This window comes from Octopus bimaculoides, chromosome 24 (assembly GCF_046866305.1).
Source record: "Octopus bimaculoides isolate indiv1 chromosome 24, ASM4686630v1, whole genome shotgun sequence".
NCBI classification, from domain to species: Eukaryota; Metazoa; Mollusca; class Cephalopoda; order Octopoda; family Octopodidae; genus Octopus; species Octopus bimaculoides.
This window is the reverse complement of record NC_142951.1, coordinates 30881375-30907338: the sequence shown is the minus strand read 5'-3', so window position 1 is coordinate 30907338 and position 25964 is coordinate 30881375. Positions and strand designations below refer to the sequence as shown.

Here is a 25964-nt window from a genome sequence, read left to right as displayed (position 1 = left end):
AGAGACGCGAGGTAGGAAAGATGATGGATTCCATTGTTAACTGGGTTTGTCAATATAGGGAATATCTTAAGTCGTGTGAGGTTAAACTTGTAATTTGGAAGGTTGGTAGATGAAGTTGGTAGTTGCTTTTTCATCTCTTGTTGCCAGCTCATTTTCTAACCCAATTGTTTTCCCGTTACAGACAAACTCTGTAAGCAGAATACCACCAGTGCTTTCACTGATCTTCTGATTAGCTGTGAGGACAATTGATCAGATTAGCAGTGGTGGTGGTGGTGCTGGTGGAATTAGGCAAAAGTACAGATGACTTCCTTTAGAAGATCTGGTGGTGTTTTGAGATACACTCAACAGAGCATGCAAGGAACATTGCAGCTTTGCTTACCCCTATATGGTTAACCAACAAGGAATGTTTGTATGTTCTATATCTGGTAGCTTTACGACAATACTGGTTCTACTAGAACATTATAAGCTTCTTTCAACTAGTTTTGTGCCTTGTCCGTGTCATACTTGGTTACACACACTGGATGTAATATAAGCTCTCTGTTGTTGTTCCCTTTAATGATGTTGGAAATTATACTGCTCATATATATCTAGAGGCCATTAATTTGGTTCAGCTATGTGCTGTCTCGGCCTTATAGGTATATTATACACTCAGAAGAGGAGACAAAGCTCCTTAGAAACGGTGGAGCGGATGCTTCTGCTTTTTAAACCAAACCATTTTTGATCCCTGTCATTTAATCAGTTTCTTAGGAGACCTTTTAAAGTGTTGGTTCCAAGGAGTAAGTTTGCTGTAGCCATGTCAGTCATAGAGGCAAAGTGAAGCAGAGCAGGTGATTGCCTGCAGTAGATTCCACAGTAACACCTGAACCCAGTGCAGATAGTGGTGAACTTTCTGGGCACAGTTTTGTCTTGTGAACCATTTGTTTTCAACTTAATTGAATGGAAAGTGGTCTTTAGTTGAAAAATATGTTTGGTTAGTAGTCAGAAGTAACTGATATACAGTCAGAATGTGGTTTATGCATCCACAATTGGTTTGAAACTTTTTTGTTTCTTACTGTTTGAAGACATTGTGGTTAGGTTGATACTTTTCTTCGTGGGTTTTTACTTTCGGTTTTTAAGCTTTTTAGTAAAACCAGTTTATTAAAAAAGCACTTCCTACTTTGGTCCTTGAGCAGGCCAGTTCCATAGCACCATCTCTTTGATTCATTTAAAATTGGTTACTTTGTTCAGCCAAATACAGTTGTTGGCTTGTAACTTAAATTCCAGTTCTCAAGAGGAATTTTAGATTTATGTAAATTTCTAAGTGAAAATAAGAAAATTTACCATCTTCAGAGCAAGATAGAAACATTTTCTTAATTTATTCCCTTGAAGTGAGACTTAAAGGCTCCCAATATTTCTGAAGTGAATGTTTTCCCCCCCAAAATAAAATTTTTCTATAAAATGTGCTGGTTCTTGTTTGACCCCAGATCATCTCTGATTAAGCAAATCTATGATCAAAAGCATCTTCATGCTTTTATTCATTCATTCTTTATCCAAGACAACTTTATCCAATATTGTTTCACACAGTAAGTGTGATTCTAATGCGGTTTGACTGCTGTTTCTAGTAGGTGGAGTGGCTGTGTATTGATATTCCTTTGTAGTGACATTTTGATATGTAGTGGAGATATAGCAAACATTGTCTTTTAGTAGACCTTGTTTTTAATTAGTTTTCTTTCGTAGATTTCATTAATAAAGAATTAGAAATCCAGGTAGCTTTTACTTGTAAGCATCAAGTGTCGTTAGTGTAGAAAACAAAATTGATATTCACCTCCTTCAAATAGAATTTTTAATGAAGATAACTTTCTATAAGATTTTAGGCCAGTTGTAGTTTGAAGTAAAGATTTTCTAATTCACAGTTTGGTGATGTATTCTGACCTTTTTAATTTATTGTATGTGTAAAAAAAAAAAATGTATATTTTATTTGGTTTGAAAAGTACTTATTTTTGTGTCTGTGTAATTATTAATTTCTCTTAAGAAATTGGCTTGTGAATAATTTTTTGAAGTAAATATTCTGCTTTTTATTTGACCCTTTAGCATTTCAACTGGCCATAATCTGGTCCAAATATTCTGTTTTATGTTCAAACAGGCCATTTTACAATGTTCTAAAAATATACATACAATCACATCATCAAAATTTCAAAGCTACAAGATAATGCATGTTTAATTCAAAACTGTGAATAAATAAGCATTACATTTGACAGAAATCTGAATGCTAAAGGGTTAAAACTATTTGTTGTAAAAAAAAAATAAATAAATCACTTGAAAAAATTCTAACATTAATCTTTTTAAACTTTGCTCATTTTAAATTTGTAATTTTAAGTCTGCTTTCATAAATTATGTTGAAACAAATATTAATTAAAATTTTTCTACTTTTAGATACGAAAACAAAATTGTTTCTTTTTTATCCAAAGTCATGATTGAAGCTAACTTACATTTGTTGTTGCTTTTTCAATAGCTATTCTAAGTTTGTTAGAATAAAACTGTATTGAATCCAGTGGGTCCATCCTCTGTTGTTCCACTATTGCTCATGTTGGATTTTAAATACTTTTTCAGAAGAAGAGACTGAGGATGTTACTAATGAGGTTGCTATGACAACACAAGAAGTTGTCACAGAAAAAAAATCAAAAAAGAAGAAATCTAAAGATGCCACTGAAAAGAAGAAACGGTCAAAAAAGAAAAAGAAAATACTGCGGCCGATGGATAGTGGTGGTGAAGTCAGTAAAGTCAGTACAATCATTTTTTTAAACAAATGTTTTTTTTTTCCATGCATCGGCACAGGTATGGCTTAGGTGTAGACATAGTTGTGGTTGGGAAGCTCACTTTGCAACCCTGTAGTTCCTGGTTCAGTTCCACTGTATGCCACCTTGAGCAAGTGTCTTCTGATAACTCTGAATTGATCAATGCCTTGAGAGTGAATGTGGTATAGGGAACCTGTATGGGAGAGTGTTTGTATCTTTGTGTCTCCTCCCATCGCTTGGCAAGTGCTGTTGGTTTGTTTACATCCCTGTAACATAGGGGTTTTGACAAATGACACTGACAGAATAAGCACCAGACTCAAAAAATATTGGGGCTGATTTGTTGGACTAAACCCTTTGAGGTGGTGCTCCAGCAGGGCTGCAGTCGAATGACTGAAACAAACTCAAGGAAAAAGATCTTTGCATTTAAAAGCATCTGGTCAAGTAGTTTGTGCAAAACCTGGACAGAAGTGGGTGGAGACCGAGTAAGGATAACACAAGGAGTTAGATGAACATGGGAGAAGTGGTGTGCGACTAGCTCGTTCAAAGGAGTAGAGCATAGTTGTAATAGCAGCAATTGGTTGGTTGGTGTTTTGGATGTGTAATTTGTATTGTAGCTCTTGATTGCTCAGTGTGTAATAAATAATAGTTTAATGTCTTGTGGGGGGGTTTTAAGGGAAAAAAATTAAGTTTTTGTTATTCAGAGGTGCAAGTATTGCTGTGTGGTTAAGAAGCTTACTGTGCAGCCATATTGTTTTGGGTTTGGTCCCACAATGTAGCACTTGGGATAAGTTTCTCCTGGGTTGACCAATGACTTCTGAGTGGATTTGGTTGATAAAAACTTGTCTGGAAGCCTCTGTGTGTGTGTGTGTGTGTGTGTGTGTGTGTGTGTGTGTGTGTAGGCACAGTTATGGCTGTGTGGTAAGAAGTTTGCTTTCCAGCCATATAATTTTGGGTTCAGTCCCACTATGTGGAACCTTAGGCAAGTATCTTCTACAACCTCAAGCCAATAAAAGCCTTTGTGTATATATTTGGTACACAGAAATTGAAAGATTCCCATTGTGTTTGTGTTTGTCCCCTGCCATTGCTTGACTACTGACATTGGTTTGTTTCACTTCCTTTAATTTAGCATTTTGGTAAAAGAGATCAATAGAATAAGCAAGCATGAGAAAGTCGAAAAGAAGACATTAAATGTTGATATTAATAGAGACAGCATGTTAGAGCTGATCTGTTTTAAATGAAGAATTATGTATACAAGTGAAAATGAGTTCATTTTTGTGTTCGTGGATTTAAAGCCAAGGAAATAATAAAAAAATAATGTAGATGCTTAAGGAATTTAAGAGGAAATTACATTTTCCTAATTATTTCTGATTACACAAGAAAATTTTTTCCACAGTGAATAATGCGTTGCTTATTTCGGAAATTTGCCCAGTGATCTAGCAAAGTTGTATGTGTGTGTTTATATATGAATAGCTGTGTGGTTAAAAAGTTTGGTGTGTAGCCTTGTAGTTTTGCAGCGGCTTAGGCAACAACACACACGTACATATAAATAAAATATATATTAGTAAAGAATATAAACATGGAGGCAACTGAAAAATTATCGTTCTGCAAAGAAAGTCTCCGGTTGATAATTCTATGTTGAGTTATGGACACTTTCTTGACACTTCTTGCAGTCAGAAGTCCCAGTTATTGTCTCACTGGCTGACTATAATCAGTAATGCTATAGTTGGCAAATTTTAATACAAAATAAATGTGATATTGAAGAAATGTAGTAGATATTCTTTATTACATAGGCTCTGTGTTACATACTTTTAGGGAGAAATATTTATGAAGGGTAAAATTTAATTCTGGTGGGATTTGAAATTAAAAATAAAAACCCAAATGCGCCAACAATTAGCATTGTAAATAATTGTTAGACAATAAGATTCTTTAATTTCCTTGTTTGTTGTAAGCCATGTAAAGCAACTTTATATGGCTTCTGATACGAATGTTTACATTTTGTACGTCTTTTTTCAAAAAAAAAAAAAAAAAAAAAAAATTCTGGAAATGATCTACTCATGTAATTTAAGCACCCCTAAAGTTTATTTTTATTTTTGCGAAAAAATGCATGAATTACATGAGTTTTTACGGTAAAGTGAAACTATAAAGAACAATTGAAAGTAAACCACAGTTTGAAATGATTATAAATTCTTTATAACTCTACTAGAGTTTAGACTTGTTTTCGTATTTGCTTATTTGTAATTTCTGTTTACAGGATAGCGACTCAGCAGCCGTTCAACAATCTGACCATGAGGCTGAAGAAATATCTCCTAAAGAGAGAAAGAAAAAGGCTAAGGCACAAGATAAGGTGAAATTCGAACATTTTGAAACTATACAAATAAAGAATGGTTGCAAATAATTGTTTCAATGTAGAACTGGAATTAGGGAATCTTTGCAGTAGGTTTGTTAGGCATTTGGGTTAGGTGTAGCTGTGCAGCTAAGAAGCTTACTTGTCAACCATCTGGTCTTTGGTTCAGTACCTCTGTACAGCACATTGGATTAGTGCCTTCCTCTATAGCCCCATATCCTTTGGTAGGCAGAAACTATGTTGGAGGCCTGGTGCAGGTATGGCCGTGTGGTAAGAAGCCTGCTTCCCAAACATATGGTTCTGGGTTCAGTCCTACTGCATGGCACCTTGGGCAAGTGTCCACCATCGCTTGACAACCAATGTTGGTGTGCCTATGTCCCTGTAACTTAGTGGTTTGGCAAAAGACTGATAGAATAAGTACTAGGCTTACAAAAAATAAGCCCTGGGGTCAATTTCTTTGACCAAACTCTTCATGGTAGTCCTCCAACATGGCTGCAGTCAAACGACTGAGAAAGTAAAAGATTAAAAGATGTATGTGTATATGTATATATATATATATGTATATATATACATACATACATACATACATACATACACTCTCATCTAGACATCATGTGATGGTTGTAAACGAGCACCATTATTATACAAGTGAGGTTGTTCTTTGAAAAGTATGTCAACATTTGGGAAAATATTGCTTTGCTTGAAAACAGGTGAGGGTTGAAGATGGGAGGGGCATCCGGCCATAGAAGGTTTGTCTCAAATCATGTCCAATCCATGCAAGCATGGAAAAGTGGACATTAAATGATGTAATGCATGTGTAGATAGTTACACTCCTGGTGAGATTTTGACTATTAACATGTAGTAATAAAACTATAATAATAAAAGTTGAAAATACCTTTTCTTTCTGATATCCACTGATAAATAATTCTTGTGTTTTGATATTAATTGATAAGCCTTGTATTCTGATGATATCCGTTTATTATCCAGTTTTCTTTAATAATAATGTGATGTAATCCTTTATGTCTTCCTTTTTGATTTCAAGTATTGTTTTACCTTTTCTTTATCAGGAACGAACATCTGATGAAATTTGTGCTGAATATGGATTAAATAATGTTGATGTAGAATTCTGTGCAGAAGATTATCAAACACTGAATAATTACAAAGCATTTAGTCAGTTTATACGGCCGTTGATTACAAAAGAAAACCCCAAAATTGCCATGGCAAAATTGATAACCATTGTGGCTGCAAAATGGCGGGAATTTTGTGAGAAGAATCCTCACAAGTCTAAGGCGAAACAACGAGGTAAAGTATACTATTAAGATTCAAACATCTTTTGATTTGGTGGTTAAATTTGAGACATATCTAATGTTCTTGTTGGCAAATTATTGGAGATGGCTCGGAAAAAAAAAATGATTATTAATATTTGCAACCCTCAATGAGATAGGTACAAAAAAAATATCTTGTATCAAATTTAAAATTACATTTACCTTTGTTATATGTTCAGCTGTCATTGAGATTAGAGGGTATTTAGCAGAGAGATTGTGATTTGCAGGTGACAAGGAATTTGAAAAGCAAATTATAGATGGTAGCCTTGAGAGCAATTGAGACTTGTTTCTATGTATATGAATATTATTTAATGTGTTGACGTAAAACGTTTTATTTTTGTGTGTGTGTGTCACTGTTGCCAGTGTAGTTTTCTTCATTCAAATAAGGGAATATTAAAAATGCATCAGAATTCAGCAAATTACCTCGATACATTCAAACAGCAGTTTCCCTCTTTATATAGTATCGAGTTTACATAGATGTACATGTAAGTTGCAGGTAGGGCTGTGTGATAAGAAATTTACTTCCCAACCACATGGGTCTGGGTTCAGTCCCACTGTCTAGCACTTTGGGCAAGTGTTTTCTATTAAGCGCTGGTTTGACCAAAGCCATGTCAATGGATTCGGTAGACAGAAACTGAAAGAAGCCTGTCGTGTCTGCATACATATATACATACATACTTAGTAAAAGTGTCCATGCCAGTGCCATATAAAAGCACCCACACTCTGTAAAGTGGTTGGAATTGGGAAGGGCATCCAGAAACCATGCCAAAACAGACAAATGAAGCCTGGGCAGCCCTCCAGCAAGCCAACTCCCTACTAAACTGTCCAAGCCAATCCAGTATGCACAATGGACGTTAAAAGGTGATGATGTATATGTCTGCTGCCTCTTTACTATGATATGGTGTGGTAGTTGTAAATGAGTATCCAGTAACACAAGCAGTGTCTTTCATTTCCAGTCATCTGTGAAAACCTGTCCGCTCATGGGGAAATAGAACTTTTCTTGGTAACAAATGAGAGTTGGTGACAAGTTCATCTGGCCACAGAAAATTTACCTCAACAAATTCTGACTGACCCATGCAAGCATGGAAAAGTGGACATTAAAATGAAGATGCTGTAACATTCCAAAAGCTTTGTTGTAGAAGAATTCTTTAGTGCTACAGTAGTTGGGACCCTCAGGAAATCAAAACTGGGCTTTAGGAAAACTAAGATGGACAAGCTTGTGAAAACATTGAATTTAAGTAATTTTCAATTTCTTGTTGCTCAGCTATGGACGACGAACAGTTGGATGCAGTGCTTCGTGAAAACCAGGAAGGCGAAGGAAGTGAAGCGATGGACGAGAGGAGCCCTACAAAGACTAAGAAAACCAAAACTAAGAAAGCTGTAGCTCCATTGAAAATAAAAATTACTAAGAAGAAAAAGAGAAGGAAGGCTAGTACCGTGAGTATTTCTATCCTCTGATTCAGTCATCATTCAATGTCAATTGAATGTGTCGAGTCAACCCAGTCAGATAGATAGTGCTGCTATCAGTTGCCCTGTTTTAAGGTAGGTTCATAGATAGTAGAACCATGCTCTGTTCTGGTTTTACTGCTATCCTTAAGGTAGGTTAACATATAGTGAAACCTTTCTTAGTTATTGGCTTTTGCTGTTACGTCCTACTCTTTGTTGTTGTTGTTGTTGTTGTTTGTCTGTGTCTGTCTCTGGATGTATATGACTGTGGATGTGAGGATTTGTGTGAGTGAGTGTTTATATATATATTCATGTATGTATAGTGTTGAATGTCTGGTACAACTCCCAGATAGATTTCTGATGATAGGCTAATTTAGAATTTAAGAAAAGGAGAGTATGTTATCTGGTCTTGGAAGAGTTATTGTTGTAAAAGTCACATTATATCAGTGGGAAAGTTAATATACAGGCAGGGATAAATAAATGTTAAATCACATATTTGAAAATATACATAGTCTGCAATAAGAAAATCATTAGAGAAACAGACCAGTGAAATCAAGCAGGCAATAGAAACAATTTAAAATGTTGTACAAGTTTACTATATATTGGGTATTGAGGGGTCAGTGTAACGGATAGGTTTAAACTCCAGAATGGTATTAGAATAATTTCAAAATGTTTTTTGTCTTTTCTCGGGTTGAAGATTGTCATCTGCCTTAGTGTAGAACTTATCGAATTCTTGGTTAATGATAGAATTGTATAAGTTCAATTTTCTCGTTTTTCTCAGGAGTTTGCGGCATTTTGTTGAATTGGTGTTTTACTCTTTAGTCAATGTCGTCCCCATAGAAATAGTTACGAAGATATGATGTCATCTTCATGTGATTTCAGACTTGTTTAACCATTTCCTTATTATATTTCTAAGAACAAATCCACTCTTTTTCAATTAAATTCTAAAAAAACTTAATGTGAATGTAAATAGATTTCATAAAATGGCATTTGGAACACAACAAAAGGTTCTTACAGCTTAGTTTTCTCTAAACTATTCTAATTACAGGTAAGTATAGATGAAATTGGTGAAACGTGAAGATATTTGTTGATATTTAGTTGGGATTTATACAAAAAAGTGTAGTATGGGATTTTAAAGAAGATTTGTGCACATTATTGGGTTTTTCATTGAATTCCCAAGCATACAAGAGATGACACATATAAGAAAAATGATGATGTTTATCAAAATATTACAAATGGAAATGAATTCACTAATTACAACTAGATGTGATGGTGGATGGCTTAGTGGTTTCGGTATTCGGCACATGCTTGTAAGGTTGTGAGTTTGATACCCGGCAGCATGTTGTGTTCTTGAGCAAAACACTTTATTTCATGTTGCTCCAGTCCACTCAGCTCTCAAAACCGAGTAGTATGTACCTGTATTCCAAAGGGCTGGCCTTGTCGCATCCTGTGTCAAGCTGAATCTCCCTGGGTACTACTTTAAGGGTACACGTGTCTGTGGAGTACTCAGCCACTTGCATGCTAATTTCATGAGCAAGCTGTTCCATTGATCAGATCAACCGGAACCCTCATCGTCAGCTAAGCAGAATTTGTTACTCAGTTAACCAGTAATTTAAAATATCAAATGTTATGTAAATTTTAAAATTGCTTTATCAAGTCAAATTATGGAATCATGCAGTTATACTTATTGCATTTCTTTTTACTCACTGCACTCCTAGTTTCTTTTGAAAATCCTTGAAATTCATAACTTTTCAAAAGATAGGTCATAGAAGGCTGCAGAGAAAAAAAAAAAAGCCAAGTAATTCCAAGAACCATGTTGTAACAATGCCAAATGATGTACCAAGCCTCTACTAATATAGTAATACAGTCTGTGTTGCTATTTTGCTCTAAATATGAACAGATACACACAGACTGTTTTGGGTGGGGGTGGTTTAAAAGTGAAAGATTAAGTTTTTTTTTTCCCCTCTTTTCCTTTTGTGAAATTGAATGAAATTATTCGTTTGAAATTGTATTGATCATTTATGGTTGAATTTTTAGGATGATGAAGATGCTGGTTTTAATACAAGTGATGAGGAATTTGAACGTCAGTTAGAGGAAGCCAGCATTATCAGTGACAGTAAAGCTGAGGCAAATGCTGGTAAAAGAAGAACAAAGAGAACTAAAGCTAAGAGGAAAAAAACTAAGACAACCAGCAAATTCCCTGATGATGGCGATGGTGAAGGATACGAGGTGGTAATGTTATTCCTGACTTTTCATACAGTCCTTCGTACTCTTACAAAATCCCCACAATATTCAAATATGCACACGAGCATGTGCATGCATTCTCACTCGTACACACACACACACACACAGACACACCGACACACACACACATCAAAATCACCTACTTAGACACTGATGAATTTGTACAATTGCTGTTGCACATGTGATCTCACTTACACACACAGTATGTGTAATGTAGCATGTTGCCAGTTGGAAATCAAGGACCTTGCGATTGTAGGTTAAAGGACTTTCTTATTATATACTATCATTGCTTTTTAGTTAAGACTACTTAAAGAACTTGGTAAGGAAGACTAACGACTTTTATTTTTAACCTAGTAATTCTGAAAAAAATAGTATTTTATTATTTAAATACATTAGTCAGAGGTATAGAGCATTTTGTTGTTTAATGTTACTCTGAGCTTATTGCTCAGTAACTGAGGAAGTTGCTTTTGTGCAATAATTGAGGATGTCAAGCAGAGCTACCACTCTTGTCCCGTTGCATATAAATTGGAAATTAATATGGTTATCTGGAAGATTAACAGTTGTACATTAACCCTTTAGCACTCAGATTACTCAATCAAATGTAATGCTTAATCATTCAAATCGATTTGAAGTAATCGTGTATTATCTCGTAGCTTTAGGATTTTGATGATGTGATTGTTTACTTTTAGGATAACATTGTAGGGTAGGCATGAGAGGCTTGATCTGGTTGGTTTCTACATAAAACAAAATATATAGGCTGGATATGATTGGTTTGAATGTAAAAGGGTTCAGGAAGGTGGTATTGAAGAAGTCATAAAGAAGAGATGACTCTAATTAAAGAAGAAAAAAAAAAAAAAATGAAGCTGTTAAGATTTCTTATGTGGAATTTCAAAAAGGAGTTACTCTACACTATCAGAATATAGAGTTAGCCAAAACAAACCTTGCAGTGGAAGATACTATTCTTGTTACTGTTCAAGAGTGATAGAATTTATTCAATAATTAAGCAAAATGCTATTTAGCATTCTTCCTCAGTATTTCAGAAATAGGGTTTTACCCAAACTAAAAAGAAAAATATTACTTTAACAATTATGGGGAGCTGAACATTTAAAGACTATTAGTTTGGCCAGTTTGATCAGTCGTCCTTAATGAAGGCCACATTTATAGGTGGGTAATTTAGCAAAGTCCTCAATTCAAATTACTTTAGTGGTTAGATAATCTAATAACTTTCCTGTAGGCTCTAACATCTGTTACTGTAACTAATATTAGTTATTGTCTTAATTGTAGACTGACCATCAAGATTACTGTGAAGTGTGTCAACAAGGGGGTGAAATAATTCTGTGCGACACGTGTCCCCGTGCATATCATCTTGTCTGCTTGGATCCTGAACTAGAAGAGGCGCCAGAAGGAAAATGGAGCTGCCCTCATTGTGTTTGTACCCTAATTTCTTATTTTTGCTTTCACTTCTCCTCTCTCACTATTCTTTATCTTCTGGGGCACTTCTATAAAGTCAGCAATATTTTTCCGCCTGCATTGAGTCCTTGTAATATTAAAATGCCCAGTACAAAAACATTTCCAGGGTCATTGGAATCACATTAATTTTTATTTTGGTAATATCACCAAATTCAGTGTCCTTAGATGTTATTACTTATAGTTCATGTACTGAATTTAGCTCGGTCAAGTATGTTGCCGTTTTGTATCAGTTAAAAAAATGAACCCTGTACCCAATTTCATTTCTCCTTTGTCCTTTATATTGGTGTCCTTCCTTTCTACTTTGTTGGGGTTCCCATGTTTTCTTGTCCAGGTTTGAATTGTCTTTTAAAATGTAACTATTTATTTGTGTGTATGCATTTATTATGTGCTGCATCTCTGGCTGAGTGGTTAGGGTGTTGGACTCGTGATCATAAGAGTGTGGTTTCGGTTCTTGGACTGGGCAATGTATTGTGTTCTTGAGCAAAACACTTCAGTTTCACTTTGCTCCAGTCCGCCCAGCTGGCAAAAGTGAGTATTCCTTTGATGGACTGATGTCCCATCCAGGGTATAGTATACATGCCAAGGAATCAGAGAAACTGGCCCTATGAGTCTGTGTTATGGAAAGGAGCTTTATCTTTTGTGTAGATTGGCTGGTTAAGTATACCTCAAAAGAAGAAATTGCTGGTGCACCATATATTTACATCTCTTGGATAATAGTATTGGTTGTATCTATTTGATCTCCAAGCTACAGCAGAGACAGGCACAACAGAGCTCTCTTACAGCATGTGAATAAAACCATTGTATTCAGTTAAAATGAAGGCACTGACTTTGGTGTGTTTTGTCTGGGTCTCTGTGTTGCACTGTTATACAATAAAAAAAAATGCAGATCTGTAACAATGTGACACTTTGTAATTCTGCTTATATATATGTGTATATATATATATATATATATATATATATATATATATATATATATACACACATATCTGCATACAGATATAACTGAAGTCTGTGACTTGGTTTCAGTGTACATTTGTAGCCATTTTAAAGGCTAATACATCTGAATGTTGTGGTACTAGTAAGACATATTATATATTGGTGTCAAATTTTGGCACAAGGCCAGCAATTTCGGGTTACAACAGCCCCAGTGTTCAACTAGTATTTATTTTTACCGACTCCAAAAGGGTGAAAAGCAAAGTTGACTTAGGTGGAATTTGAACTCGGAACGTCAAGACAGACAAAATGCTCAGGAGCATTTGACCTTGTATACTAACGATTCTGCCAGCAAATCAACTTAAGGCTTATTATATATTGATGGCTGTTGCTGACTCCATAAACATCTGCAGTTGCTGATGCTTGATTGCATTTGACTAAGAAGAGGTTAATAATGGATTGTATATGATTTCTGCATTGGGTAAATATTTATGAAATGTGTGTGAGTGTGTTATATATATGTGTGTGTGTGTGTGTAAATAAATATATATATATATATATATATATATATATATATATATATATATATATATATATATATATATATATATACACACATACATACATACACACACACACACATGCACACATATACACACTCACATACACAAACATATATATATACATATACATATATATATATATATATATATAATTTCAATAATAAATATTTTACATATATGTATGCATATATATACATATATGTATATATATACATATACATATATGTATATATATACATATACATATATGTATATATATACATATACATATATGTATATATATACATATACATACATGCATATATATATACATATACATACATGCATATATATATATATACATACATATATATACACACACATATATACATATCATCATCATCATCGTTTAACGTCCGCTTTCCATGCTAGCATGGGTTGCATACATACATGCACACTATAGAATTAATATAATCACTCACATAAAATGACATGTCAATTTTGCCCATGTGAATGAGTCTAAATGAGTTACTAGCTATATATTCTGTGTAATGTCTTTATTGTTATGGGAACCCTAACTTCACTAAGATCCTACTGATTCTTTAACCCTATTCTAGCATGTTCATTGAAATATACTAAGAAGTTTCTTGCTTGCTCTTCAGCCTTGGCAACTTCTTAGCCCCATCGTGATACTATTTTATTGAAATATTAGCAAATGTTTTTTTAGAATATAGACGTTTATAATTTCTTGTAGGTATGTTTTTATTTTATCCTTTTCCTGAATCTAAAGTAAAAAAAAAAATTAGTTGTGCTAATTAATGTCTCTTTTTATTAAATGCATTATTTATACTTGACTGCCTTGGTTGAAGAGCGTGCAGGTTTAAGTAATCACCTGCAGTTAAATCACCTAATTACATTTCTCTTTAACAGAAGTAAATTAAATTTGATAAATAGAAGTTAACACTCTACTTCAAAAATCCACGAAAGGAAAGAAAAAAAGTTTTCCCTCTATAATATCAGGTCATCCCATATATAATGTCCAGAATATCATATATGTAATCGCTATCAAATTTTACAGTACTCTGAAATGTCAAATGGTATTGGATAATACTCATATGAATTTGGAAACCTTTAACGTAAATAATTTCTTTTTACAGAATAATCTGACTGACTTTATTACTAATATTACCCTCTCAACAATGAATGTATCGAAGGAGCATTTAAGGCACATAATGCTTTATGAGTTCAAAAAGGGAAACAATGCAGCCGAAGCAGCCCAAAATATCCATTCGGTTTATGGGGAAAAGTGCTTGAGTGAAAGAAGTTGCAGAAGATGGTTTGCAAAGTTCGAAAATGGTGATTTCAGCCTAAGAGAGAGGCCACAAATAGGAAGCCCTGTTGAGGACAAGCTTCTTTTGTCAAAGTTTAAGAAGGATAATGCTGTTTAGTGGGTTTGTCACCAATGTAAACAGGTTCAGAGTTGGAACGTGTTCGAATGTAATGTGTTTGAAGAGAACAATGTCACATTATAACGTGTAATGAAGTGTATGCAGAAATAAATGTCAGAAGGCATGTTTTGTTTTATAAAGCATAGTAATTTATTCTTTTAGTGTAACAACAAACACGTGTCTGAAATAATGAGCATTCTTTTTAGGTCGGTGTGTAAATGTTAAAGAGTGTAGAGCATCGGAAGAATGAGAGAGGTGTAACGAGACAAATGAATTTCCCATGACTTGCCATGTATTTAAGTTTGGTGCGTATAAGCTGCAAAAGGAAATCTGATAAAAAACGAAATGAGTTGCCCCACATTGATTATGATTACTGTAAACGGTCTCATAGCAGAAAAGTTGATGTTGTCCCTATGGCTGTCAAATCCGCAACTAATCAGCTCTTTGAAAGAGGTGTGCAATACTGCTGTGCGGAAGTTCCTACTTGTATTACTACACTGCCAGCTCTGATTCACTGACATCTGCCAAAGCACAACTGAATTAAGTCACAGTGACGAAACAAATCTTTTCCTGTCTCACTACACCCCTGCAGACTGAAAGCCGATACAAACAAACAGGAGGAATGGAAAATGCAAAGCGAAGGCAAAATATTCACGGAAATGGAAGTAAAGGCAAAATATTCATACATGCACATGAGTGCTTAATGTGCCAGTCGTTGTGTGACTGAAGCAGTATGAGTGAGCGCTTCTCAATCCATGATTTCATTGAAAATTTTCTTGCAGGACGCATTCAGTATGATATGCTTTGAAAAATGGGCAGAAGCGCAAGTTTGGCATGCTGGCACGTTGCAAGAGACAGGTAACTTTCTCTACTAATTACGTGACCAACCAGGGGTCCAACAGAAGCAAAGGCACAGAGAGCATGAGATGGCAGCTAATGAAGGCATAATGTGTGTAATTGGGTGTAGGCATGTATGTGTGTATGAGTATTGAAAAATTTTACAAAACAAGAAGATAAGAAATATTAGAAAAAGCAAAAGAAAAATACATTGCATACATGGAAAGGTAACAAACATTGAAATACAGGAAAAAGAAAACAGGAATGCATTAAGAAAAAATGCAAGACGATAACAGGCACTAAGGGCCAGTTCATATAGAAATAGCTTTACAGTCTCTTGGGCCGATGGATACAATGGCCACTGCTGGTTGTTGTGAAGGTGGGGGGGGGGAGTTATATGTATCTAACTATGTGAGTAAAGGGGTGTGAGTGGATCCAGGGTATGAGCGTCTGTGAAGGCCCTTTTTAGTCTATCAATGGAGACTGTCTCTCTAAACCCATTAGAGTCACTGGTAAAATGTTTGTCTGAGAGTGCCAGCGTGCAGTAGGGTCCAGAGTAAGGTGGAGTGAGAGGACTTTTCACTGCATTATTTCTGACGAAACCACGGGTCCACGAAGGAATGTCTTTAGGGAGCAAAGGTTTAATGGCTTGGTGCTGAGTGTGCATGGGTGACAGGACTTCTAAGTATGAATGCAGGCAGTTCTCATAAAGTGCAGGATCCGGAGAAGAAAGATCGACCGAGGCAAGCGTCTGCATCCTCCAAAGGAGTTGGATCAGTGTCCGGTTGCAAAGACAAAGGAGCACCATACAAAAGCTCAGCTGGGGAGAATCCTCCTTAAATGAAGTCTGGATGTCAAGAAGTACTGTGGAGAGGTGTTTCCTCTGGATTTGAGTATCCGGATAGGCATGAAACTTGGCTTTCAACTGGTGATGGAAGTGCTCCACCATTCCCTTAGATGCAGGATGATAACTGGTAGTCTGGATCTGTTGAGCACTGATGATTGTTGTTAGCTCTGAAAACAGGTGAAATTTGAATTGTCTACCGCAGTCTGTAGTAATGGTGGTAGTAACATTGTAACGTGATATCCATCCTGATACCAAGGCTCGCGTTACAGATTCAGCAGAAATATCACTTAGTAGAATGGCTTTAGGCCATCGGGTGAAATGGTCAATGCAGGTCAGGATGCATGAAAATCTATGACTGACAGGCCAGGGTCCCACAAGATCAATATATGAATGTGGTGAAAACATACATCAGGAGTACTAAAAGTGCTGAGAGGAGCATGGATGGGCTTATGCGCCTTTGACTTCTGGCACTGGATGCAACATCAGGTCCATTCAGTCATGTCGCGTCTCATATTTGGCCAGAAGAATCTAGCCATTATGAGCTTTACTGAGGCTGAGACTCCAGTGAGAAAGACTGCAAAACTTCGAGTACAGCTCGACAGTGGGTCCCTAGGATAAAAGGATGGGGCAAAGTCATTGACACGTCACAAAATTTGCATGTCAGCAGTTTGTAGAGGCAGGTACTTGAATTCACATGTTGCAAATTCAGGAGTAGATGACAAAGAATTCACTGACAGTGTTCTGAGCTCTGGAGATGTGTTGGATATCACTGGTAAATTGAGATATGAGATCCAGGTGTCTAGTCTCCTTTGGTGGACACTTCTCAGGCTCGGGACTGCAAGGCAAAAAATTAAGAGGCTTAAGATCAGTATAGATAATAAAGTTCCTCCCTTTGAGGATATGCTGGAAATATTTCACTGAAAGGTAGATCGCTAATAATTTGTGACCAAAAGTGCTGTATCGTGTTTCGGCAGCTGAGAGAAAAATGCAAGAGGTTTAAGATGTCCTTGGTGAAGCTGTTGTAAAATGGTGCCAACTGCTGTGTCCAATGCATCAACCACAAGCAAAAGCTTTGCATTAGAGACGGGGTATGCGAGGAGAGACACTAGCAACTTCATGTTTCACAGTATTAAAAGCTTCCACCTGGGGCAGGAGTTAATGCAATAGACTCCTTCACGATGATTCTTTAAGAGCTCAGTAAGAAGAGATAGAAGTCCAGCACAGTGAGGAATGAAACATCTGTAAAAATCCAGTAATCCAAGGAAATGGCACAGCTGGTAAGGGAAGGAGTATGAGGAAGAAGGTCCTCAGTAGCCATCACCTTTTCAGGAAGAGGTTGAATACCCCCTTTGTCAATAATATGGCCAAGAAACACGAGAAGATGCGCCAAAAACACATTTGGTAGGGTTAATCTGCATTTGAAAGTTGGTGAGGCCCATTGACTTGTGGAAGGGCAGATAATTCCAAGCTGCAACATGTGATCAAATTCGGCCTTGGCTGCATTGAGTTTCTCCGGAGGACGTGAAAACACAGGAGCACCATTTCATAGAAATGAAATGTTTTATAGAGTGAGCTGGATTACTCACTTGAAAATTTAGGCTGATGAGCTCCGGGAAAGAGTCTAAAAGTGACTGATTTAAGTTTCCAGATGCAATAAAGGATGGAGTACTCAAATTCTGGCCCGAAATAGAAAAATCTGTAGTGCAGCCACTGATTATGAACATCAACTATGGCCTGTAGAGTCGTGGATTGCATCGAATTAGTTCTGAAGAAATAGCTGCTACTGTATGAGAAGAAACAGCAGTAACTCTGTTGCCAGTGTATTGTAATATTTTATCAGCTGAAGAAGCTAATTGATCCTCTGAACTGATCTCCATCTTAGGGGTAAGAATGACCGACACATTTGAAGGCAAATGCGAGAAGAAAAACTGTTTAATCTAAGAGTTGTCTTCAGATGATCCCTTGGTAAGGTTCTGCCTCCTCCGAAGGAGTTGGGTTGGTGTCCAGTTGCCTAAATGTTCCCCATTTTTCTGCTGAAAGAGACGTCCTTCAGGGAACTTCACTCTTTCTTGAGTGTGAAAAATTAAACCAAAATGAGGTGGGGCATGTGTGTCTTGCTCTGGCATGAAGAAGAGGAGTGAACAAGACTGGTAGCTGTCTTGAAAACTGTAAAATGTAGTTTTGCAGTGTTCAGTTTGTGAGCATAATTGTGTTAATTTTTTTTTTAGAAGGTGGGGTGGGGGTGTATTCCTGAAAGTCACCCGTTTAGTGGGTTTGTCACCGGTGTAACAGATTCAGAGTTGCAACGTGTTTGAAGAGAACAATGTCACATTATAACGTGTAATGAAGTGTATGAAGAAATAAATGTCAGAAGGCATGTTTTGTTTTATAAAGCATAGTAATTTATTCTTTTAGTGTAACAACAAACACGTGTCTGAAGTAATGAGCATTCTTTTGAGGTTGGTGTGTAAATGTTAACGAGTGTATGGCTGTCAAATCCACAACTAATCAGCTCTTTGAAAGAGGTGCGCAATACTGCTCTGCGGAAGTTCCTGCTTGTATTACTACACCGCCAACTCTGACTGGCTGCCATCTGGCAAAGCACAACTTAAACCACAGTGACGAAAAAAAGATCTTTCCTGTCTTACTACAGCTGTATCAGTTGAAGAATTGGCAAATATTCATGCCATTCAACTGTTCAACACCATCTTCAATTGCTTGGAAAGGTGCTCAAACTCAGAAAATGAGTTCCCATGATTTGACTGAGGGCAACCAGAAAGAGTGGACATCTGCTCATCTCTTCATTCTCAGGAACAAATCTCACCACTTTTGGACAGATTAGTGATTGGTGATGAAAAGCACAACCCAAAAAGGACCTCCATGCAAAAAAGGTTATCTGTTTGATGGGTTTTCATTGGAGTCATCCACTTTGAGCTGCTACCAACTAAAGCAACAATTACTGCTCACACCTATTGCCAACAACTAGAGCATTTGAATACTGCTTTGAAGAAAAAAACGACCTGCTTTGGTGAATCGTAAGGGAGTGGTGTTTCATCATGGAAATGCAAGGCCCCATACTGCATAGCATCAGAAAAAATAAAAGAACTTGTCTGGGAAAAAAATCCCTCACTTTATTCCTTGGACCTCTCTCCTGATTACCATTTGTTTCGAAGATTACAGACTCATTTTGATGGATTAATACTCAAAAGCCCTAAAGAGGTAGAAACTGACCTCTCTTCCTTCTCATCAAAATCAAATGAGTTTTTCCCCAATGGAATTTAAAAAACTGATGTGTAGATGGAAGGAAGTCATTGAGAATGGATGGGAATTATACACAGGGTTAAATTTTAATAAAGTGTCAAATTAGATGATTTTGTTTCCCTACTTAAAATTCGGACATTACTTATTGGATGACCTGATATTATATTTATTATTCAACTACTGCTGGGTTCTTTTAGACATTTCATAATAGATGTAACAATAAGATTTTTTTTTTTTCATTGTCTGGGGAAGGATTTTCTTGACCTACAGTTACTTCTAGTTATATAATACTGGTAGAAAATACCTATTTTACTATTTTACATATTAATTTTGAGTACTGGTATGCACATAAAAAAATATATTTTAATCTGATATATATTGCTTTAAAATGAATTATATATATATATATATAAATATATATTCTTAAAATATGTATGTAATCTCATGAAATGGCTAAAAGAAACCGTAATGGAAACAATTTTTTTAAAAAAGGCAAGTGACTAACTTGGAATCTTTCACCCATCATAGAACTTGTTACTTCTGTTATTATATTTTAGTAGCTTTGCCATTTGAAATTATTTCTTTTGTCATTATCTTGGAATATGTTATATATATAAACTTTTGTTTGTCCGTTTCATTTTTCTTTTCTGTTTTTTTTTTTTTCCCTTTACATCGCTATTTTTATCCATTGGATTTTTACCTTTGATTTGCTAAAAAATCTTAAATTGTCTAAATTTAAAAAGAAAAAAAAAAGTTTAACGATTAAAAAGAAAAAGGCCAGCTTACAAGCGACTGGAATCTTTTATAACAGAAAAAAATTTCAAATTGTGTCAAGTCTTTTGTTATTCATTTTGACCACTTTCCCAACATTTGATGGCAAAATAATTGATCATGATATCAGAGGATTATAGTTAATGGTGCTACACACTGTTGTTGTCCCAGAATATTATATCTTAACTTATATGATTTTTGTATGACTGCTGTAGACAGTTGAGTTGATTCTGCTTTTTCAGAGTATTTAAACAACTGAACTGTTTTTCTTTTAGAGAGAGAGACTCATGGTTCATTCATTGAACAGACACCTTTTTTCTTCTTATAGGTTCTCAAATATAAATGGAGATTCTTATAGATTCGATATTGCTAATTTGATTATTATATTTCATTTCCATATAACTGATGCATTCTGGTTGTATTATTCATTGAGGTGTTATTAGGCTGAAATCAAGCTGTTTTTTTTTTTTTTTAACTTTCTCCCCGGACATTTTTCACGTTGTTTGGACTAAATAATGCAGGAATATTTTGACATGCCATTTCACTAGGCCTTTAATGGTAGGTTAGCGTTTTCACGTCACAGACTTTGTAGAAGCACCAGCAACCATAATGATTCTCTCAGACAGAAGATATTCTAAAACATGTTTTAGTTTTTTTCCTTTTTTTTATTTTTTCGTTTTCATAAAATTTTATTCAATAACATTTATATGGCGGGAAAGGGGCTAATAATCTACATTATTTTGGTCTTCACAGATTCAAGTCTTAACTTTTTAACTTGATTTTTTTTTTTTTTTTTTTTCTCCCTCAAGAGTCTCTTCAATTTTAAACACCTTTTTTTTCATTATCAGAAATAGATTTTCTCTATTTAGTTCCAGTTGCTAACTAACCATAGAAGACATCTGACTTGTTATTTCAGTTTGAAATGTAGTCAATAATTCAAGCTGGATGTTATTGACTGAAGGTTGCAGTGGTGGCGGTGTGGATGCTGATAAAAATAGTTGATTTCTTCAGCTAAACAAAAGCATGCTATTGTTACTCACGAACATTACTCTGTGCTCTGAATGTTATATATATTTATATATATAGTAAACCATGTATAAAATTGTTCACATGCCATTATTACTCTCGTTATTTGACCATTTCTGTCAAGCATGAAAAATAACCATTTCATGTGGCAGAACTAGAGAGAGCACTGCCAGCATCCTAATTTAATTTCTTTAAACTAAAAAATCTTCTAATTTTTAAAGATTAGTTTTTTTTTTTTTTAAATTTCCTGTTCCTTCTTGATGATTGACTACAATTATACAACATTTTGTTTATTTTAATGACTCTTTCATTTGATAATTTATTTTACCTTTCATAGAATTATTTTTTTTTTTTCCCCAAAAGAACAAGTGCACAAATATACTCATGGCTTTTAGTATAGTGGGACAATAATTGAAACTGCTCAGGAAAATATATATACCGTACCAGGCAGGCCGTATAGGAATTAACTGAAAAGAATGTAAATGAATTTGAGTTATTGTTGTAATGTGGTTTATGCTACTCAAATAATGATTTTACCTCAGTGAAATTTCCTGGTTTCAGCCTCCCAGCGAGTTACTACAAATATATCAGTTTTACGTATAGTTGTTACTTCATACACATTGGAACCTTATTTATTTATTTTTTTTTCAATAGAAATACATTTACACTTGACATGCTTTGTATATTGTTTCCATATTTGTTTACGCTATTTTGATTGTGAGAAGTAAAGCCTCTTTGCGATTTAAAAAAAAAAAATTCTATTTCATTAAAAAAAAAAGAGAGGAAATATAGTTGATGTCAGGTAATATATAATTTTCTATCAAGATATATTTATTTAAACTATTCTATAACAATATATATAAAAAAAAAAAATGTATTTGTTCTATGATGTGATAGATTCCTAGTTCTAATTGCCTTTTACTCCATCTAGCTGAATTTTGGTGTAAACTCCAAATGTTTCCAATAACTTTCTAGCTTACCAATTATTTACTAGTAAAATTATTCATTACTAACTTGCCTTACTGCTACTTACTGTCATACCTATTAACGAGCATTCTTGAATGGTTTTGAATGCAGAGCAAAACATGTCTAATTCATCCCCACTTGGACACTCACCTTCTCATTTATTTCTAATAGATGTTTTTATATATTTGTTCATACTTATGTTATTTTGCCAACATATATATAATATATATATAGATATACACATATATGTATATTTGTATATATTTATATTTAGTGTTTCATTTATACACGTTTTTCCCTTCCATTTTGATGTCCAGTAGTAATTGTTGTTGTTACACTGTCAGATGAACCTACTGCTGATGCACTACTAATTTCAAGCTGCCCCATTATCGGCTATCATTTGCCCTCCTCCCTTCAGTGCTTCCTCAAATGCATTCGGCTCTTGTTCAGTTGCGCTATTCTATCTTAAGTAATTTGCATGAATGTTGCCAAAAAAAGATGCGTTCAGATTTGTTGTTCCGGTGCAGATGTGACATTCAGTTTCTCTCTGTCTTTTCTATTTCTCTTTATCTTTCTCTCTCCCTCTCTCAGCTTTTCTGTTATGTCTTTTCTGATTTTGCACATGTGTGTGCTTTTGTTTTTGCACAGGCATTGATTTTTTTTTTCATCACTATTACATAACTTCTCTTCTCTATTTTACTCTTTTCTACATTAATTTCCTTCTGTTTAGAATGTTTTTATAATTTGCCTTGTTTTGTAATTAGCGTCACCTTCATTTCGTACTTTAATAAGTGCTTATCATTGATTTTATTTTTTTTTCAATAACTTGAGATTACGAAGGTTTTCATTTAATGACTTCCCTGGATTTGCATATTTCTTATTTCTACTTTTCAAGTTTCGATTGAAATGTTATATTTTAGATAATAATAATAATAATAATAATAATAATGTGAAATAGTCTTATAGTGCCCTGACTTGGAAATCAACCGGCTTTATGTTATTGTGTTCCATCTTTCTCCCCCTTATCTCTCTTTCTCTCTCTTCCTTTCTCTTCATACAAGTTTTGGTGATTTCTAAGACATCTTTCTTTTTATTCACTCGTCTAATATAGACTTTAACCACTGCTTACAACAGCTGAAGTTTTATTGGTTTATAATTGTCATTGGCTGTTTGCATTGTCTCCTTGAATTTGTCTGCACAGTTGTGGGTATTTGAGAGAGCTTATTGGAATTATTTTGGTTTAGAGATAACTTGGAATTAAGTTCTAGTAACATCCCAATTGTAAAAACAGCAAAATATTTGTGGTTATTTTTTTCTCTTATATGTTTGGATTAGTTTGGAAATCACAATTCCCTTAGATTTTTTTGTCAAGCTTAAGTATAAATATGTGTGTATCTGTGTATACTTGTGTATAATATTCATTGTTAAATATTAAATCTTTTTGCAAAATTTTAGGAAAATATATTAAGAAATTGCTTTGAAATACTTGGGAAGTTTATGTTGTAATTTTTTTCATTTTCCTTAGATTTGTCAAAATTAGATTAGCTTGAACACCCCATGTCTTTCAAAGAATTGTTTCCCTTTTTATCTGTTTAAATAACTTTATGCTTCAAATATCACTTGAGAACATTACTTTTGTTCCCCTATTTTCTAAGGGACTCATGATCTACATTGTCTTTGGAGAATTAAATTTAGCTCAGTCCTCATTCCTGTTTTTTGGTTATTCTGGAAATGTATTGTTTTGATTTTATAAGGCTAAGTGTTTGTGTATGTATATTTATTGGGTGAAAGACGTATTATTTTCAAAAAGTCTTGATCTTCTCTCTGGTGAAGCTATATTATAGGTTTAAATCAAATCAATAATCAACGCCAAGCAACAAAACAAATCTTCCTAACCATTTAGAAGTATTACCATTTATCAATAGCGTGTCTCTTTCTTGTGTGTAATATTGTCTTTGTAAGCTGCATTCAAGTTAAACAAATCTCTTCTGATTGTTCAGAAGGTTGCTTTAGGTGTGCATGCTAGATGAAGATAAGATTAAAATGGAGACATAGTTCTTTCTTTCCTTTCTTTCTTTCTTTCTTTTTTATTTTTTAATAAATATTCTTTTATATTCTTTAGAGCTAACGGAAGTAGTCTTCCTTTCCACTAAATCTAACTTTGCATTTGCTACATTAATAAATTTTTGCTTTTAAAATTTGCTTCAGTAGATGTTTATTTCTAGTTCTATGAATTATTTTTATTTTGGTAACAGAAAAAGCAATTGTAATTGGCTTAACTTCACAAATTTCAAGTTTTATATGTATATATCTGTATATCTATATATAATGTGTGTGAATATATATATGTATGATACTATGTATATATGTATACATACATACATACATATATAATATACTATGTATATATCTACATAGATATATAATATACTATGTATGTATAGTATATATATATATATACTGTGTATGTACATATATACATGCATACATAATATAGTGTGTGTGTGTGTGTGTATGTATATATATATATAGATACATAATATAGTATGTGTTTGTGGATATATATATATATATACACACACATAATACAGCATGTATATATAGATATATATCTATATATATATATATATATATATATATATACACGTACGCATATAGTATGTATATACATGTATATATACATATATATGTATATATGCATATAGTATGTATATACATACATACATATATATATATATATATATGAAGCTATGTAAAATGATATTTATATAAAGTGTGTGTCTGTATGTGAGAGTGTGTGATGTATCCTTGTAGTTTTTGTAATTTATCTTCAGTAAAATGCCTCTCAACCCCCAAGTCTATTGTAAACCAAGTTTCCATCCTGATATATGCCAGGGTCCAATGTAGAGATATTTCTTTCTTGTTCCTTATTCTGCGTAATCTATAGAAAGTAGGTATTAATGCTATTTTGGAAGTTGGTTCTATTAAGGTCAGGTCTTATGCACTTAATATTAGATATTCAAAAGCGCACTGTTCTCTCAGAAATTTGACCATATAATTGTATTTTTAATGTCCATCTATTGTCATCTAATATTTTTGCTTTCTATTATTCCTCCCAAATATTTTGACCTAGAGATAGCCGTATGTTCAGCTTGATTTTAGATGGTTTCAACTGCAGTAGGTCAGGCGGTTGCATATTTTTCTTTTTTCTCCTTTTTTTTCATCTTTCATTTAAAAAAATCTTTTTCTAGATTTTCTTTTCTTCATTTTTACCTCCTTTTATATATATATATATATATATATATATATATACACATTTTCAATAACTTTTTCTTTTATCTACAAAATAACATTGATATATATATGTATATGAAGTCAGTCACATATATATGTATGTATCTTAATCTTTATATACATATACTCATCAAACATAGGCAGATATGTTGAGATTTGGATATTTTCAATTTATCCATTTTTTTTCTAATTTCTTTCTATTTTTTGTTTGTTTTTTGCACTGGGATTAGAAATGGTGGAAAACAGCTGGTGGTGGATAAATAGTAATGTTTTATAACTCTACTGTGAACAGTATGAAATTGTATTTATTCTTTTGAATTGCTGGCTACTCAAGATCCTATGAAAAGTAAATTGATAACTTCCTAAACTTTGGGGCAATATATATTTGCTTATGTCTTTAAGAACTTTGTTCTTCAAAATGTAGTCAAATTTCTTG

The 25964-nt window shown here is 34.2% G+C and overlaps 1 protein-coding gene across 50 annotated transcripts in view; it reads left to right on the top strand.

The window, feature by feature from the left end:
• LOC106871687 (ATP-dependent chromatin remodeler CHD5) overlaps nucleotides 1–25964 on the top strand; it is a 98990-nt gene that overhangs the window by 12893 nt on the left and 60133 nt on the right. For 29 of the 50 annotated variants that reach the window (XM_089340826.1, XM_089340825.1, XM_089340810.1 and 26 more), the window contains 6 exons: nucleotides 2590–2759; nucleotides 5026–5118; nucleotides 6186–6420; nucleotides 7708–7880; nucleotides 9927–10121; nucleotides 11418–11561. In XM_089340826.1, coding sequence (XP_089196952.1) covers nucleotides 2590–2759; nucleotides 5026–5118; nucleotides 6186–6420; nucleotides 7708–7880; nucleotides 9927–10121; nucleotides 11418–11561 — 1010 coding nt within the window. The remainder of the gene's footprint in view (nucleotides 1–2589; nucleotides 2760–5025; nucleotides 5119–6185; nucleotides 6421–7707; nucleotides 7881–9926; nucleotides 10122–11417; nucleotides 11562–25964) is intronic. The other 21 variants (XM_089340828.1, XM_089340833.1, XM_089340827.1 and 18 more) reach the window with 3 other exon arrangements.